Source organism: Zootoca vivipara, chromosome 1 (genome assembly GCF_965207765.1).
Source record: "Zootoca vivipara chromosome 1, rZooViv2.hap1.1, whole genome shotgun sequence".
In the NCBI taxonomy this organism is placed as follows: domain Eukaryota; kingdom Metazoa; phylum Chordata; class Lepidosauria; order Squamata; family Lacertidae; genus Zootoca; species Zootoca vivipara.
The window spans coordinates 115,221,698-115,240,585 of record NC_142582.1 but is presented as its reverse complement, the minus strand read 5'-3'; the positions used below and the strand labels follow the sequence as shown (position 1 = coordinate 115,240,585).

The following is an 18,888-nucleotide window of genomic DNA, read 5'->3' as shown; positions in this document are numbered from 1 at the left end:
TAAACGACTAAACAACAACACATATATATATATAAACATACATATATCCATATACAGTCTCAAATTTACCATTCATGGGCAAGGTGATTGAGCGGGTGGTTGCTGAACAAAACAGGCATGCCTGGAAGAAGCGGACCATTTGGATCCCTTCCAGTCGGGATTCAGGCCTCACCGTGGGACTGAATCTGCCTTGGTGGCGATGGTCGATGATCTCCGGCGAGCTAGGGACAAAGGTAAGAGCTGTTTCCTAGTCCTGCTGGATCTCTCAGCGGCATTTGACATGATCGACCATAACATCCTTCTGGACCGTCTAGAAGGGTTGGGAGCTGGCGGCACTGTCATACAGTGGTTCCGCTCCATCCTCCTGGCCCGTGTTCAGAAAGTGGGGGGGTGAGTGTTCAGACCCCTGGGCTCTCACTTGTGGGGTGCCTCAGGGTTCTGTCCTCTCCCCCATGCTTTTTAACATCTACATGCAGCCGCTGGGAGAGATCATCAGGGGATTTGGGCTTGGTGTTCATCAGTATGAGGATGATACCCAGCTCTACCTCTCTTTCAAATCAGAACCAGTGAAGGCGGTGAACGTCCTTTGTGAGTGTCTGGAGGCAGTTGGAGGATGGATGGTGGTTAACAGATTGAAGTTGAATCCTGACGAGACAGAAGTACTGTTTGTGGGGGACAGGAGGTGGGCAGGTGTGGAGGACTCCCCGGTCCTGAATGGGGTAACTGTGCCACTGAAGGACCAGGTGCGCAGCCTGGGAGTCATCTTGGACTCACAGCTGTCCATGGAGGCGCAGATTAATTCTGTGTCCAGGACAGCTGTCTATCAGCTCCATCCGGTACGCAGGCTGAGACCCTACCTGTTGAAGGTGACCCGGAAACTGCAACTAATCCAGAATGCTGCAGCTAGACTGGTGACTGGGAGCGGCTGCCGGGACCACATAACACCGGTCCTGAGAGATCTACACTGGCTCCCAGCACGTTATCGAGCACAATTCGAAGTGTTGGTGTTGACCTTTAAAGCCCTAAACGGCCTGGGTCCTGGATACCTGAAAGAGCGTCTCCACGCCCACCGTTCAGCCCGGACACTGAGATCCAGCGCCGAGGGCCTTCGGGCAGTTCCCTCGCTATGAGAAGTCAAGTTACAGGGAACCAGGCAGAGGGCCTTTTCGGTAGTGGCACCCACCCTGTGGAATGCCCTCCCACCAGAGGTCAAAGAGAACAACAATTACCAGACCTTTAGAAGGCATCTCAAGGCAGCCCTGTTTAGGGAAACTTTTAATGTTTGATGGATTTCTGTATTTTAGTATTTTGTTGGAAGCCGCCCAGAGTGGCTGGGGGAACCTGGACAGATGGGTGGGATATAAATAATAAATTATTATCTATTATTATTATTATTATTATTATTATTATTATTATGAAATGTAAAATAGTGTTTATTATATTGAAATATTATACTTTTCTTTATTCTTTTACTGGTGGTGTGCCCTCACCCACTGAGAGAGCCCCAAAGGGGATTCATGTCTCTCCTCCGCATTCCTACATAAGGTCATTTTAGCTCTGCATTGTATTCCTATATCCAACACACACACATCCTGTACCCATGGGGAAGAACAGTGATTGGGGAAGTACTGGGAGACCATCCTTTGAATGAGGATGGGGGTGCGTCTTCCTTTTCATCTGTGATTTGTTGGAGGCTGTGATGGTTTCCAGTAAAATACCTATTTTCCCTCCTGTGCAGGCTTCTCACAAGGCTCTTCTCGGTATAAATGAAAATGGCATGAAGGCAGCAGCTGCTGTCCTTATGACCTCTGGGGTTGGAGCTGCTCCTGGCCCCTCTCCCAATCCTCTGGTCTTTAACAGGCCATACCTTTTTGTCTTAAGGGCATCACATGAAGGGCCCATACTTTTCATGGGGAGAATAGTAAACCCAGCTCACGAAAGCGCCCCCCCTTTGTTCTACAGATGCATTGAATCAGCCCAATATCAAAACTAGCAGTTGATTGATTTTAAGGATGATTTTAATGTAAAATAAAGTTGATTGAGCGGAATCTGGATTGAACTGGCCAACGGGAGAGTCCTTAATTACGGAGGTCGGGACTCCCCCGCCTGCGGTAGACCGGAAGCAAAAGGCAGTCTCTGCAGTGAACTATATTTAGAGATTCTGTAGCTTTTATTTCTTGGACTTTGCAACATTTAAAAGAGAGCAGGGCTCTTAAATAACCCTGCAAACTGAGACTTTAAAGACTTTGGAAAGAAATCGCTTGCCTGAACCTCGGAGCGGGACTCTGCTCACTCCAGCCAAAGTTCTATTGTGATGTCACAGAAGAAATTTGCTTATGAACTTCTGTTCACCCTTTGACAGGCTTTGATCTGCCTGCAGCCTTCCGTCAATGGACTAAAAGGCTTTCTTTAACTAAAACTGCAACCTTTCTAGCCTTAAAGTATAAAGGGATTTAAGGCAACATTGTTTCCTCATTTTAAACTGTTTCAGCCTAGTATCCAGACCGCTCATTGTGACTGTGTTTCAAGCTGGCTGGCACTGAGAAACTCCAGATAAGCATTGACCTTGAAGCTTTAGCTCAACAATAGAAAGGCTGCCTGTTTATTGCTCTTTCTTGATAAAAAGACATCTGGACTCCAGGCTGAGAAAAGTCTTTTCTTACTGAATTGGGCCAGTTACTGAGTGGAGTTTTCCATTGAACTGTCTGTTTTGCTAGTGAATAGAGTTTAAATATGTCAGGAACAGAGACTGGTACAGGAAAGAAAAAATCATCCATATCCGCCTCTTTTGAGGAACAAGTCTTAAGTGCTCTAGATCGCAGCGCGAAAGAACAGCAACGCACCACACAAGAACTGAAGCAACTTAGGGAAGAATTAGGAGCTATCTCTAAAGATATTTCACAGGTGAAAGCTCAAGTGACTGGAGTGGACCGAAGAGTGGCACAATTGGAAGAGGAACGGGTTCCCGACTTGGAGAAGCAAGCCTACCAGACGCAGGTCGCGCTGGCTTTTGTACAGATGCGACAAAGAGAAGGAAATCTCAGGATCAGAGCATTCCCCCCCATAGAGAAGGTTGACCTGAAAGAGACAATAATTGGAGAATTTGTGAAGGCCTGGGATCTATCGAAGGAAGAATTGGAATCACAGATCATCAAAGCATTTAGGTTTGGAGCAAGACCAAAGAAAGACAAAAATTTCATCAGCGACTGCATGATTTCGTTCCAAACCAAAGAACAAAGAGATAGAATCCTAGGCCTTCACTACGAGAATACTTTAAAGGTTCAAGGAACACAGATCATCCTCTTTAAAGATTTGCCAAAAAAAATTCTGGACCTGAGATCACAATACTCTGACCTGGTAACCATTTTGAAAAGGCAAGGAATCAACCACAAGTGGGAATTTCCGGAAGGTTTAAATTTTCAATTCCAGCAGAAGAAGTTTAAGATCAAGTCAGTGGAGCAGAAGAAGGAGTTTCTTCAGAAATACGAAAGAGAGCTACTACGACCAGGACTCCTAACTTCAACTCCAGGACAATCAAGTGCCCCAATTGAATTAGACACTGATTCTTTCTTGGGAGCAGGTGCTGCTGCTGCAACTTAAGATGTCATTGAGGATTTTGTCATGGAACTCGAATGGGCTGAATTCGAAACGGAAAAGGAACCAGGTCTACCATACTCTAGCAAAACAAAGACTAGGCATAATTTGCCTCCAGGAAACACATGTCACAAGAGCCCATCGAAGAATTTTGCAAAATAAAAAATTGGGTGAAGAATTCATCTCTTCAGATGAAGTCAAGAAGCGGGGAGTGGTGATTTATGTCAAAGACAAATTAAACCCGAAATTAATATTTAAAGATGAAGAAGGAAGATATGTTGCAGTTGAAATAACATCGCAAGGCGAAAAAAATCTAATTCTGGGAATTTATGCACCAAATGCAGGAAAGTCAGATTTTTTCAAAAAGTTACATGAAAAACTCTTGAATTACTTGGATTACAAACTATGCTTGTTGGGAGACTTGAATGGAGAGGTCTCTACACTAATGGATAGATCACAAAGACAGAAATGTACCAACGAAGGAAGACTACCAAAGTCTTTCTTCGACCTGACAGAGAACTTTGACCTGATCGACACTTGGAGATTGAAAAATCCGTTGGAAAAAGACCAAACTTTTTTTTCAAATTCTAAATAATATTGGAGTCGTCTCGACTATATTTGGATTACAAGAGAACTGGGACCAAGGATAAACAATGTGGAAATATGCCCAAGAACTTGCTCCGACCACAATGCTGTGTTATTGGACTTAAAAACATCTCTACAGGATACTTACAGATGGAGAATGAATGATGCCTTACTAAGAAATGAGAAAATACTGGAGAAAGCCCAAAAGACATTGAAAGACTATTTTGAAATAAATTTGAGGACAACAATTGGAAAAAAAAAACGGTTTGGGATGCCAGTAAAGCTGTGATGAGAGGATTTTTGATCCAACAAAACGCAATCAGGAAAAAAGAAAGCAATGCAAGGAAAGAAAAGATTCTAAACCAAATGAAAGAAAAGGAAAAGAAATTAAGAGGAAACCCCAAGAATCTACAAGTCCAGAAAGAAATCAAGGCGTTGCAAACTCAATTTTCCCAATTGATGAATCAAGAAATTGAATCAAAAATTAAGTGGATGAAACAAAAATCATTTGAATCGGCAGATAAATGTGGAAAATTACTGGCATGACAATTGAAAAGGAGGCAGAAATTGAATACCATCACAAATCTTGTGCAAGAAGGAAAGCATCTGGAGCACCCGATAGAGATCAGAAAATGCTTCCAAAAATATTTCAAACAACTGTATAAACAGGAAAAGCAAGATAAAGAGGAGGTGGAGCAGTTTTTGGATAAACATGGTCTTCATAAAATTCTGGAAGAAAAGAAATCCTTACTTTCGCAACAGATTTCAACACAAGAGGTGGAATATGCAATACAACAAATGCAATTGGGTAAGACCCCAGGACCGGATGGACTTACCGCTACATACTACAAGACAATGAAGGACTGGTTAGTCCAACCATTGAAAGATTTGTGCAATGAAATTCTGAATGGAGGAGAGGCCCCCGAGTCTTGGAAAGAGGCCTATATCACGCTGATACCAAAACCAGACACGGATAGAACGCAAGTGAAGAATTATCACCCAATTTCCCTACTTAATGTGGATTATAAAATATTTGCTACTATTTTAGCTTCTAGATTGAAAAAAGTCTTAAACGATTTTATCCATCACGACCAAGCTGGTTTCCTCCCGGGGAGACATATGAAGGACAATATTAGGAATGTCGTGGACATTTTGGAGATGCTGGAGCAGAAAATAAATAAGAAAGCCATTTTGATGTTTATAGATGCGGAGAAGGCCTTTGACAATATTTCTTGGCTGTTTCTAAAAAGAAATTTAGGAAAAATGGGGATGGGCCAAAACTTTCTGAATGGAGTAAATGCTATTCCGAGCAAAAAGCTAAAATAATTGTAAATAATATGGTTTCAGAAGAAATTAGAATTGAGAAAGGTACAAGACAAGGGTGTCCCCTCTCCCCCTTACTCTTTATATCGGTCCTGGAAGTCCTACTCGATAGGATTAGGAAAGACCAGGAAATAAAAGGTGTGACTGTAGGGAATGAACAATATAAACTTAAAGCCTTTGCAGATGATCTTGTCTTGACTTTACAAGATCCAGAGTCCAGTGTTCAAAGGGCTCTGGAAGTAATTCAAGAGTTCGGAAGGGTAGCAGGCTTTAAGCTGAACAAATAAAAAACCAAAGTATTAGATAAAAATTTGAATATTGAAGAAAGAGAGAAATTACAAGAAACAACTGATTTATCTTTTGTTAAGAAAGTGAAGTACCTTGGTGTTAATATGACTTCTAAGAATTTGAATTTGTTCAAAGATAATTATGTTAAACTATGGAATGAAGTTAAGAATGATTTAGAAAGCTGGACCAAATTGAAATTGTCTCTGTTGGGCTGTATAGCTACTGTTAAGATGAATGTTTTGCCAAAGATGTTGTTTTTGTTTCAATCATTGCCAATAATTGAAAAGTTGGACTGTTTCAAAGAATGGCAAAAGGTGCTTTCTAAATTCATATGGCAAGGGAAGAAACCAAGAATTAAATATAAAATATTAACAGATGATAAACAAAGAGGAGGTTTCTCCCTGCCTGATCTGAAAATTTACTATGAAGCAGCGGCCTTTTGCTGGTTGAAAGACTGGTTTTTGTTGGAAAACACAGATATTTTGGATTTAGAAGGTTATGACAATGTTTACGGTTGGCATGCATATATCTGGTATGATAAAGTAAAGGCCCACAGGGGCTTTAAAAGTCATATAATTAGAAAATCATTGTATAAAGTTTGGTCCAGATATAAAGATTTGCTAGAAAGGAAAACACCCAATTGGATTTCACCTTTAGAGGCCAAGGCTCGTAAAAGAATAAATACGGAGACCAGTTGGCCGAAATATAGAGATTTGTTGATTGAAGAAGGAGACCAATTTAAGTTAAAAACCTATGAGGAGCTGAAAAGTAAACTAGATGATTGGCTCCAATACCACCAGATAAATGAAGTGTTCAAAATGGATAGATTAGTGGGTTTCCAAACACAGAAGTCAAAGGTGGAAACAGAATTGCTAGAACCCAAGACGAAAATACTTTCCAGAATGTATAAATTGCTGCTTGAGTGGCACACGAAAGATGAACAAATAAAAAATGTTATGATTTTGTGGGCAAAAGATGTTGGTCATAATATTATGATTGAAGAATGGGAAAAATTGTGGAAAGAGAATATTAAGTTTACTGCGTGTAGCCTATTAAGAGAAAACCTAATGAAAATGATGTATAGATGGTACCTTACACCAGTAAAGTTAGCAAAGATATATCATAACAATGACAACAAATGTTGGAGATGTAAAAAAGAAGAAGGTTCTTTCTACCATATGTGGTGGACATATCCAATAGTAAGTGACTTCTGGAATAAGATTTATAATGAACTCAAGAAAGTGTTGAAAAACACAATTGTTAAAAAACCAGAAGCATTTATATTGGGCATTTTTGGGAAGGAGATCCCAAAGAAAAAGGTATCCTTCTTTCTGTATGCTACAACGGCTGCTAGACTACTGATCGCTAAGAGCTGGAAACTACAAGCATCACCAACGATTGATGACTGGCAGATGAAGATGATTGAATTCATGGAACTGGCGGAGATGACCGGAAGAATCCACAACCAGGGAGAGGAAGCGATGGAGGAAGATTGGAAAGATTTTAAATTGTATTTTAAAAAATATGCTAAAGTAATTTTCTAGATCAGAAATTAAGCTATAAACAAACTGTGGAATATGTGAATATGATATTTTAGAGGGAAAGAAGAAGTTTTTACAAGGTGAACAATCTGATATAGAATTTCCTAACTATAAATGTACCTAAGAACCACAGGGAGGGGAACCCGAGGAGGTCCCAATATACATTGTGAGGTGAGATAAGATCTAATGCGTTATATGTATTTGTTTTCTGTCTTTCTTCTTTTTTCTACTTTTTGTTCTTAATGTTTTGTATATCTTTTTTTTGAAAAAAATAATAAAATATTATTATAAAAAAGTTGATTGTAAAACACTGGTTATTGTAAGTATGTGAAATTCATGTGCCTTATTTCAAATGTGTAGCAGGTTTCCTGCCCTGAAAAAGAACTAAATCCTACGCCAGGGGTCAGGAAACTTTTTCAGCAGGAGGTCGGTCCACTGTCCCAGAGATGCATTTTAAATAAAACCCAGAGATGCATTTTAAATAAAAGGACACATTCTACTCATGTAAAAACATGCTGATTCCCGGACTGTCCGCGGGCTGGCTTTAGAAGGCGATTGGGCCGCATCCGGCCCCCGGGCCTTAGTTTGGGGGCTGCTGTCCTATGCAAATGTCAACATGTTAAAAATGAAGGCTTTTAGATAAAGAGGGGAGCCCCAGTTGCCACAGCAAACATGTACAGTCAAACCTCGGTTCCTGAATGGCTCCGCTTTGGAACGTTTCGGCTCCCAAACACCGAAAATCCAGAAGTAAATGCTCTGGTTTTTGAAAGTTTTTCAGAAGCCGAATGTCTGACGTGGTTTTCGCTTGAATGAAGGATGCTCTTGCAACCAATCAGAAGCTACGCTTCGGTTGTCGAACATTTCGGAAGCTGAAGGGCTTCCAGAACGGATTACATTTCACAACCAAGGTTTGACTGTAATGACATTCAAAGTACTGGCCGTGGTACTGAAATAAAACATCCTGGCCAGCAGCTGGAAACTGTAACGAAACTTTATTCCAGCTGTTCGCCTTTATACTCTTGAAATTTCTGCATACTGTAGAGACTTCACTGTGCCTGGTTTAACACTTCACCATCTCCCTTACTGGAAGGGAGACACTAAGAATCTTTTCTTAGAACCAACATGTCTGCTTTTGTCAATTGGGCATTGAAACAGTTGATCCATCAAGGGCCTGGACTTTAAAAGGTTCATCATGAGGGCTCAAATACCAGGAACAAAACTTTGAGGCTGGATTTAGAAGGCGATTGGGCCGCATCCGGCCCCCGGGCCTTAGTTTGGGGGCTGCTGTCCTATGCAAATGTCAACATGTTAAAAATGAAGGCTTTTAGATGAAGAGGGGAGCCTCAGTTGCCACAGCAAACATAGTTCTGGTTACAGGTAGGTAGCCGTGTTGGTCTGGATCGAAGTAAAATAAAAAAAATTCCTTCAGTAGCACCTTAAAGACCAACTAAGTTTTTATTTTGGTATGAGCTTTCGTGTGCATGCACACTTCTTCAGATACAGTGAAATGGAAGTTTCCAGGCACTTATGTAGAGAAGGGGTGGGGAGGGGTGGGGATGGGGAGGGGGGATCACTCAGAAGGGTGGTGGAAATGGGTGATTGACTGACTGATAGCTGTTGATGACCGCAAACGACTGCAAATGGTTTTGCATGAAAAAGCAAGGGTTGAGATGGCTGAAGATCGCTTATCATGTATAATGAGATAAGAATCCGATATCTCTGTTCAAACCAGGTCCCTCCATGGTTTTGAGCTTGGTGATAAGTTGCAATTCAGCAACTTCTCTTTCCAGTCTATTTCTGAAATTCATAATAATTTCTGAATTTCAGAAATAGACTGGAAAGAGAAGTTGCTGAATTGCAACTTATCACCAAGCTCAAAACCATGGAGGGACCTGGTTTGAACAGAGATATCGGATTCTTATCTCATTATACATGATAAGCGATCTTCAGCCATCTCAACCCTTGCTTTTTCATGCAAAACCATTTGCAGTCGTTTGCGGTCATCAACAGCTATCAGTCAGTCAATCACCCATTTCCACCACCCTTCTGAGTGATCCCCCCTCCCCATCCCCACCCCTCCCCACCCCTTCTCTACATAAGTGCCTGGAAACTTCCATTTCACTGTATCTGAAGAAGTGTGCATGCACACGAAAGCTCATACCAAAATAAAAACTTAGTTGGTCTTTAAGGTGCTACTGAAGGAATTTTTTTTATTTCACAGCAAACATGTACAGTCAAACCTCAGTTCCTGAATGTCTCTGCTTTGGAACGTTTTGGGTCCTGAACACTGAAAATCTGGAAGTAGATGCTCTGGTTTTCAAATGTTTTTCAGAAGCTGAATGTCTGACGTGGCTTCCGCTCTTGCAACCAATCAGAAGCCGTGCTTCGGTTGTCGAGCGTTTCGGAAGCTCAATAGGCTTCCAGAATGGATTACATTTGACAACCAAGGTTTGACTGTAATGACATTCAACGTACTGGCCGTGGTACTGAAATAAAACATCCTGGCCAGCAGCTAGAAACTGTAACAAAAATTTTATTCCAGACGTTCGCCTTTATACTCTTCTGCATACTGTAGAGACTTCACTGTGCCTGTTTTAACCCTTCACCATCTCCCTTACTGGAAGGGAGACACTAAGAATCTTTTCTTAGAACCAAAATGTCTGCTTTTGTCAATTGGGCATTGAAACAGTTGATCCATCAAGGGCCTGGACTTTAAAAGGTTCACCATGAGGGCTCAAATACCAGGAACAAAACTTTGAGGTCGTAGTGGATTGCTTCATGAAGATGTCAAACTATTGTGTGGCTGCTGTGGAAAAGGCAAATTCCATGCATGCTTTGGGATTCCTAAACAGCTTGTGACAGAATCATAGAATCATAGAATCATAGAGTTGGAAGAAACCACAAGGGCCATCCAGTCCAACCCCCTGCCAAGCAGGAAACACCATCAAAGCATTCCTAACATATGGCTGTCAAGCCTCTGCTTAAAACCTCCAAAGAAGGAGACTCCACCACACTCCTTGGTAGCAAATTCCACTGTCGAACAGCTCTTACTGTCAGGAAGGTCTTCCTAATGTTTAGGTGGAATCTTCTTTCTTGAAGTTTGAATCCATTGCTCCGTGTCCGCTTCTCTGGATCAGCAGAAAACAATCTTTCTCCCTCCTCCATATGACATCCTTTCATATATTTGAACATGGCTATCATATCACCCTTTAACCTTCTCTTCTCTAGGCTAAACATACCCAGCTCCCTAAGCCGTTCCTCATAAGGCATCGTTTCCAGTCCTTTGACCATTTTGGTTGCCCTCTTCTGCACATGTTCCAGCTTGTCAATATCCTTCTCGATCTGTGGTGCCCAGAACTGGACACAGTACTCCAGGTGAGGTCTGACCAGAGCAGAATACAGTGGTACTATTACTTCCCTAGATCTAGATGCTATACTCCTATTGATGCACCCCAGAATTGCATTGGCTTTTTTAGCTGCTGCATCATACTGCTGACTCATGTCAAGTCTGTGGTCTACCAAGACTCCTAGATCCTTTTTACATGTACTGCTCTCAAGCCAGGTGTCACCCATCCTGTATTTGTGTCTTTCATTTTTTTGGCCCAAGTGTAGTACCTTACATTTCTCCTTGTTAAAATTCATCTTGTTTGCTTTGGCCCAGTTGTCTAATCTGTTAAGGTCATTTTGAAGTGTGATCCTGTCCTCTGGGGTATTAGCCACCGCTCCCAATTTGGTGTCATCTGCAAACTTGCTCAGGATGAACTCAAGCCCATCATCCAAGTCATTGATAAAGATGTTGAATAAGACTGGGCCCAAGACAGAACCCGGTGGCACCCCACTAGTCACTACGCTCCAGGATGAGGAGGAGCCATTGATGAGCACCCTTTGAGTTCGGTCAGTCAGCCAGTTACAAATCCACTGAATGGTAGCATTGTCTAGCCCGCTTCTCAGAAAATGCTTCTCAGTTTATAGCTGCAGATTTTGAGCAGTTCCAGAGTATGACTTTGAACACATTACTTCCACATTGCTTCCAGCTCACAATATCCATATTATCCTAAATTAGGGACTACAGGCTATAGTCCTGCACAACTCTTGATGAGCACACAACTTAGGACAACTGTTTCTGTCTTGAAATTAAATTCACATCAACATGGCATAATATAAGGAAGGTTGCAGAGTGGGACACGAAGACTAAAGAATCCTACATATACTTTTACAATAATCTGCTAGTGTACTATCTGACTGCAATCCAGGAGACCCTGTTCTGGATAAATTGGACAATGAAAAAAGATGGAGGACTCCAACCAATGTGAAGAAGCACTTGTCAATCAGTTCCTATGCCATCAAGACCAATGGAGAATTCATTAGAAATCATGGATATCTACAGTTAATGCCAAAGAATACACAAATAGAAGAAGAGATCCCCTGTGAACCCTTAGACCAGGGTTTCCCAGACTTAGTTCTCCAGCTGTTGTTGGACTACAACTCCCATCATTCCTAGCTAGCAGGACCAGTGGTCAGAGATTATGGGAGTTATTGTCCAACAACAGCTGGAGACACAAGTTTGGGAAACCCTGCATTAGGCTCAGCATCAGGAGATCTACCTGTTGAAATGCAGAGGAATAGATTTAAAAAACTGTTCAACAGCCAAATGTTTTACGCATTAATTCATTCTGAGGTCTATCACTAACCAGCCGTATGTTTTATTTCTAATATAGAATTTATATAGTGCAGCCTGCAAGTAACTGGAGGGAGGAGATGTAATGTAGAATTAACTGTTGTACTGCTACTTCAACTATAGGTGGCACTGTGTGCAATTGTGGCAGTGAGTCATGCTGCTGTTGTAGTTTGTTCTAGTGCAATAATACTATGTGTACTCTTGGTGTACTCTTGGTGCTACAGGAATGTGTTGCATTCAACCTTAAGTGTCATGTTCTACATAGTAAATTAAAACATATATTTCATATAAGAACTTCCATCATATATGTATGTAGATTGAGACCCTAGTATACATCAGTTTACATCTGTTTTCCTCTCGATGTGGTTCTTCATGTGACCCTCAGCTTCTGCATAATTCTCAATGTTACCAAGGAAAATGTCGGCTTGATATTTAAAAGCATTTGGCAGAATTCATGAATTTCTTAGAAGAGCTTGTTCATCTGTGAATAAGGCTCTCCTGGGTTTCAGGAGGAAATGATGGGAATCTTAATGTACTTCCTGCTTACTGATTTCAGTTTGGTTAAAGCCACGTCTTGACAAATACTGGCTCAGAGTGGTGCTTTTATCCTCCCGTAAGCAGCACAGGAAAGATAAAAACATTATTGCTGCCAGTCACTGAGAGAACCTGAAAGTAGAATGTTCTTCTCAAATCAATTCACTTTGTCTTATTTTCATGTAGGGCGGCGGTTGTCATCACTTTTAGACAGAGAGTGGCCATAGTTAATGGCAGGAGGGGATCCGTATTCCTCTTACTCAAATTTCCCCCTCTTCCATTCCTCAGGAGTCTCATATGAGAGAAAGAAAAGCTGTAGAACCCTCAAATATCACCATAGCACCTCCACACCATGTTTTTCCAACTCATGGCACCATGAGTTTCCGCATGGAAGCTTTAGAAATCAAGCTACTTTACAATTGGTTTTACACAATGGAGTGAAATCACACTTCATTTCACGTTTTTTCCATTCTGCAAAGTGATGAAACGAAGCACATCCTCCCTTTAATCCCTACTCAATGACAATTCACTTTGAACTTCACTGGCAAAACTCCCAAAACTCTGGGGGCTAACTTTTCCTAAATCCCACTGTTTAACTACAGCTCACTGGAAGTGGAAGCAGTTGAGTTGCTGAATGACCACATATTGTTTTTCAAACCAGGAAGTTGTGATCTTATCAGCTGCTGCAGCATTGGATAGAAACCAGTTATGTGTCCTTACCCAGTTGGCTACAGCAGCAGCAGGTAGAAGCAAGCGAGGGCCATAAATAAAATGTAACCTAGGGAGACGAGAGCTTACTCTACAAGAAAGAGGGAAGAGCAAACATCTCAGCCCAAACGAACAAGTGTCAAAGTAAAAAGCAGGACCTTTTGGGGAAAACACAGGTATGTATACAAATGATCTGAGAAATGTTGGTTGATAATTCACCATCCATAAGGGACAGTGAGTGTGAATGGGGAGACATACAGGTTAACATCAGGCCACCTGACCCCTTGCAGAAGTGGTTGACTCTAAAAGGCTGCTGTTCTAGGAGCACCAGGCCCTGGTGAGGCTGTATACCCTCTGCCTGAGTGGGTGAAGCAGCTCAGGACACTCTCCAAACAAACACACCTTTCAATAGTGCTGTGGAAGGGAGAATGCAAGGCAGGCCTGCTGAGGATGTTGGGCAGCATCACTGGCAAGGATGATTAGCGAGAGGAAGCCCCAGGCAGTCAAAGCAAGTTATGCAGATGTGTGAAGGGACAGTAAGTAATACCCATTTATTGAATCAATTGATGAAAGTAATTCTGACCAATAAGGGCACAGTAAGCTCCCCATATCTGCTGGGATCCAAATCCTGGCAGAACGTACAACTCAGGAGATAAATTCCTAGAGTAGGAAGCCAATGGAAAAGAGCTAGTGTTGTGTAAAACTAGGACATTGTCAACAAATGAGAATGGCACATTCCAAATAAATTTTACTCTAGAACAAAATTAACTCTTTTGAGTAGGTTTCCATGGAAGAGTGCTAATATATGCTGTTGTTTTTGTGCGTGTGTGTTTGTTTGTGTGTTTAGGAAGTCTCAAAGTGCAATGAAACCCGCCATCCAGTTCTCCTTGTTCCTGATTGTCCTTCAAGTCCACAATGGCCATGGAGATAAAGATCCACTTCAAGAAAAGCTAGCTTCCAGCATTGCTGACTTTGCATTTAAATTCTCCAGACAAGTAGCTTCACTCCAGAGTGGCAAAAAAAATATTTTCTTCTCTCCTCTGAGTATCTCCATGGCGTTTTCAATGATTGGCATGGGTGCTAAATCCAACTCACAAAATCAAATTTACAAAGGACTTGGATTGACTTCAATTGACACAAGCAAGATCCATAAAGAATTTGAACAGCTCATTCAGAGGCTGAACAGTCCTGGAGCTAAGATAGACATAGGAAATGCCTTGTGGATAAAAAAGTCACACCAAATTCTTCCTAAGTTTTCAGAGGGTGTCAAAAGTTTGTACAAAACAGAGAACTTTAACTTTGAACAACCCTCCGTGGCTCAAAATAAGATAAATGATTATGTAAAAAAGAAAACCCATGGGAAAATTACTAAAGCAGTTCAAGACTTAAAACCAACAGACATCATGGTTCTTGTGAACTATATCTACTTCAAAGGTATGTTAAAGACAGATAAGTTACAAATATTTAATGCTTTGTATTGTTCAATTAGCTAAAACTGGCAGTAATAACTTATACCTTCAAAACAAAAGTGTTTCTGCAGTGGAACCAACAATTTAGTTGAAAGTTCTAAAAGATGTAGCATTTAATGCAGAATTAGCAAAAGACGGGGTTGAGGCTGAAGTAGCTAACCTGAAGGTTTCCAGATGTTCTTGGGCTGCATCTCCCACCATCCGTGACGATTGGCCATGCTGGCTGATACTGATGGTGGTGACGTCCAGCAACATCAAGATCCCTGCCCCTGGATGCTTATAAACCACACAGGAAGCAGTTCCACTTGACTCAGTCCATGTTTTGGCCGGTGGGACCCCACTATCCCCATTTCTTCTCTCCCTTGCTATCTTCTGAAACATGAACAGCATGTTGACCTACCCTTGGCAATCTTTCTCCTTTGTCTGCACTCTCCTGATTCAACATACTGCTTTCATACACATGGCTGAAGGTTAATTTTCCAGTAGGCAGTTGACATTCCTTTTTCTTCCTAGATGACTGGGAATATCCCTTTGACCCTAAATTGACCCATAAAGAAGATTTTTTTATTGATGAAGGAAAAACTGTGAAAGTTGACATGATGGAAAATACTGAGCATTACAGATATTTCCACGATAAAGCTCTGTCCTGCTGGGTAGTTGAACTTCCTCACAAAGGAGGTGCTGCTGCCTGGTTCATTCTGCCTGATAAAGGCAAACTGAAGAAAGTGGAGGATGCTATGGGGGAGAAAACTTTGTCCAAATGGAGAAAATCTTTAGAAGAGGGGTAAGGCTTTTCTCTGCTGTTTCTAAATGCCTCTGTAGTAGTTAGTATTTATTAGAGTATGGAATGATGGCATCTGTTTTAAAACTTTAAAATGCCTCTCTTTAATTGTATGAAGATCTGACCCTGCAAACGCAGTAAATTGCTGAGTGTTATAAAACTCTTCATTGCTGATGATTTAATGTTCTGATTCTCGTTTAGGGACAAAATTAGTCTGTTCCTTCCAAAATTCTCGATGTCTGCATCCTATGATCTCAACAATGTGCTTTCTGGGCTGGGCATTACTGATGTGTTTAGCAGCAATGCTGATCTATCTGGAATTACTGGAAGTAGCGGCCTGAAGATTAACAAAGTACGTGTGTAGATATCATGCCTTGGGTATTTTATGGTATGAGATCAGGCTTTTAAAAGCGTTAAGTTACTGACAAATTTACTTCTAAGCATTGAGAATCAGCCCCTGGACCTTTCCACATTCTCTTGCTGTCTCAGGGGACTCTCTGCCTCTTTGCCATAGGAGCCAATTGCATAGGGTTGTATGCAGTGTTAGTACCACTCAGAGCTGACACATTGAAATTAATAAAATGTATTAGTTTATTTTTTATATATTCATTTATTTATTTTACCCACCCATTACTGTAAGGTTCCAGGGTGTGTTACAGCACTGAAACACAACATTAAAAATAGTTTGAAAACTACATGCACTCATAAAAACAAGGAGGGTCATAGAATTGTAGAGCTGGAAGGGGGCCCAAGGGTCAACTAATCCAACCCCCTGCAATGCAGGAATCTCAGCTAAACCATCAATGGCTGATGGCCATCCAATCTCTCTTTAAAAGTCTCCAAGGAAGGAGCGTCCACCACGTCCCTTGATCTGGAAATAAATCATAATCATAATCATAATTTATTATTTGCACCCCGCTGTAGGTGGCTTCCCACAAAAGATTAAAAATACATTAAAATTATAATTAAAAATTATACTGGAATGGACTTCCTTGGGAGGTTGTGGACTAGCCTTTTACGGAACTTCATATGATTGGGAGTAATTGCTTGGACTGCAGTGGTATTTTATTTCATTTAATTTTCTTAGTCTGGGCAGGAAAGGCAACTCAAGAGACGGTGGGGTAGATAACCTAGGCAGTACTGGGTGAAGGGACCTCTTGGTCCACCTTATGCCGTCTTTCATTGAGTCATTGTATGTGCACTTGAGGATTGGCATGCATGTGAGGTGAGCCCCAAACCCACAGGGCCACTGTGAGCTGCTCAAATCCCATGCCCAAGGTTCTCAGAACAAGGAGGAAGAATTCCTTCCAAACCTTTGTTCTGAGGCCACAATAATTGCCTGTAAATATGCACAGGAGAAAGGGACGCAGGTGGCACTGTGGGCTGCTCTGGTTCGCCAGAAGCGGCTTAGTCATGCTGGCCACATGACCTGGAAGCTGTATGCCGGTTCCTTCGGCAGGTAAAGTCAGATGAATGCCGCATCCCCAGAGTCGTCCACTATGCCACAAACCTACATGAGATCATTTTGCCTGTGTTGTGTTGCCATACACAACACCCCCACACTACTCATGGGGAAGAGAAGATCGGTAGCTCTTATTTATTAAATTAAATTTATATACTGCCTTTCATCCAAAGATCTCAAAACAAAATATATAACACAAAATACTCAAAATACATAGGAAAAATACATCAGGAAAACATGAATGAAAACAAACCCATATACATATATACTATTTGTCAACTGCTTTAAGGTTTATAATCAAGGGGTGTATAATTTTTTTATGAAATGAATAAAAATAAATACGTATGAGGCTTCTGCACTGAGCATCTACTTGTAATGGATACTGCCTGCATATTTGACTTGGGGCAGTTCGAATCTCATATTTTGAAATGCAGACCTACTTAAACACCATTATTTAGAAACAGCAAACAAAAAAAGATGATCCATCAACAACAACATTGACTGCAGGGAGTTAGTCGTGTGCCACAGTTGCAAGCTTAGCAAAACAAATGAACATAATATCCAATTTTAGAAAAATTGCAATAAACATACAACCGGGGCTCATTCATTCATTAGTTTAATAAAGTACTGCCCTTCGTCTGAGGATCATGGGGTGGCTTACAACACGAAAGTACATAACATAACACAACACACTGGCGACTGACTGGAAGCCATTTAAACCTTAGACCCAATGGATATGTGTTTGTGTGCATTTTTGTTCGTGGTTTTTTCCTTGTTTGTGTGTTTTTGTGAGCTTGTGTGGTTGTGGCTTTTTCTTTGTGAGTGTTTGTGATTGTGGGGGAAGCACTGAGAAATTATTCTTGGAATGAGGATAGGGGGGTTATAAATGTGTTTCCCTTTACATCTGTGATATGTTGGAGGCTGTCATGGTTTCAAAAAAAATGAATATATCTTCCTTCCTTCCTTTGCAGGCTATCCATCAGGCTGTCCTGGATATACATGAAAAAGGTAGTGAGGCAGCTGGAGTGACTGTTGTAATGACTGAGTTCCTATCCCTATCTCTTAGTGATCCTGTTGTACTCAAATTTAACAGGCCATTCTTTCTAACCATATTGGCACCAAATGATGGACCCCTGCTTTTCATGGGGAAAGTAATGAATCCTGTTCAAAAATGAACATCAGGGGGACCATTCAGAAGCTTCCAATTGCTTCTGAATCTTAGTGATGAAAGAGGACGTCCCCCCTTTGTTCAACAGAAGAAAGCGCCATAAGCAGTAGTTGTTTTTAAGGACGACTATGACACCAACAGCAAACTGCATGTACAATAAAAAATAATTTTAAAATGTTTCTCTATTTCATTTTTTATGAAACTTTTATGAAATTTTCTGTTTTACAATGTATAATATTTATTTAAACAACCTTAAAATATCAATGACTTCCCTTCATCTCTTTCCATGGTTCATTTTGAATAGCATAAATCCTTGCATATTTTACATCTCATCTTAATGCTGCCAATGTTTTCAAGTGTACACAATTGCCCCCATATATTCAACAAACATTTTCCAATCTTCTTTAAACATAGGTTCTTGTTCTCTTATCAAACATGTCTCTATTTCAAATCTGTACTTCCTTTTACCAAACACTGTGAATTACCGAACAATCACTTAGTTAACTCTCCAGCTTAATCTCTTGACTGCAAAATAAATCTAATCAGATAGTAATTACTTTTAGTTTAACAGATGAAAGGGCATAAGAGCAGCATTACTCTGTCCATCTGCGATTCCCAGCCTCTGGTATTCATCCACCTTAGAGAAGGAGGTTTTACAGAACAACCAAAAGTCTCTCTCCAAAATGTACAAGCTGTTACAGGATGCTCAAATAGAAAAATCGGGAAAGGGAAAGGCCATAATAAGATAGGAGGAGGA

At 41.0% G+C, this 18,888-nt stretch overlaps 2 protein-coding genes across 2 annotated transcripts; both read left to right on the top strand.

Moving 5' to 3' along the window:
• The first annotated feature begins 2,733 nt into the window (after positions 1-2,733).
• On the top strand, positions 2,734-12,984 carry LOC148687724 (uncharacterized). Its single transcript, XM_088660955.1, has 4 exons — positions 2,734-3,072; positions 3,864-3,871; positions 5,831-6,647; positions 12,832-12,984. The coding sequence occupies exons 1-4, from the start codon at positions 2,734-2,736 to the stop codon at positions 12,982-12,984; spliced, it is 1,317 nt and encodes a 438-aa protein (XP_088517081.1).
• Positions 12,985-14,114: 1,130 nt separating this feature from the next.
• On the top strand, positions 14,115-18,310 carry LOC118079128 (alpha-1-antiproteinase 2). Its single transcript, XM_060282886.2, has 4 exons — positions 14,115-14,685; positions 15,234-15,504; positions 15,703-15,853; positions 17,935-18,310. Exons 1-4 carry the CDS (start codon positions 14,115-14,117, stop codon positions 18,136-18,138), a joined length of 1,197 nt encoding a protein of 398 aa, XP_060138869.1. The 3' UTR covers positions 18,139-18,310.
• Positions 18,311-18,888: the final 578 nt, after the last annotated feature.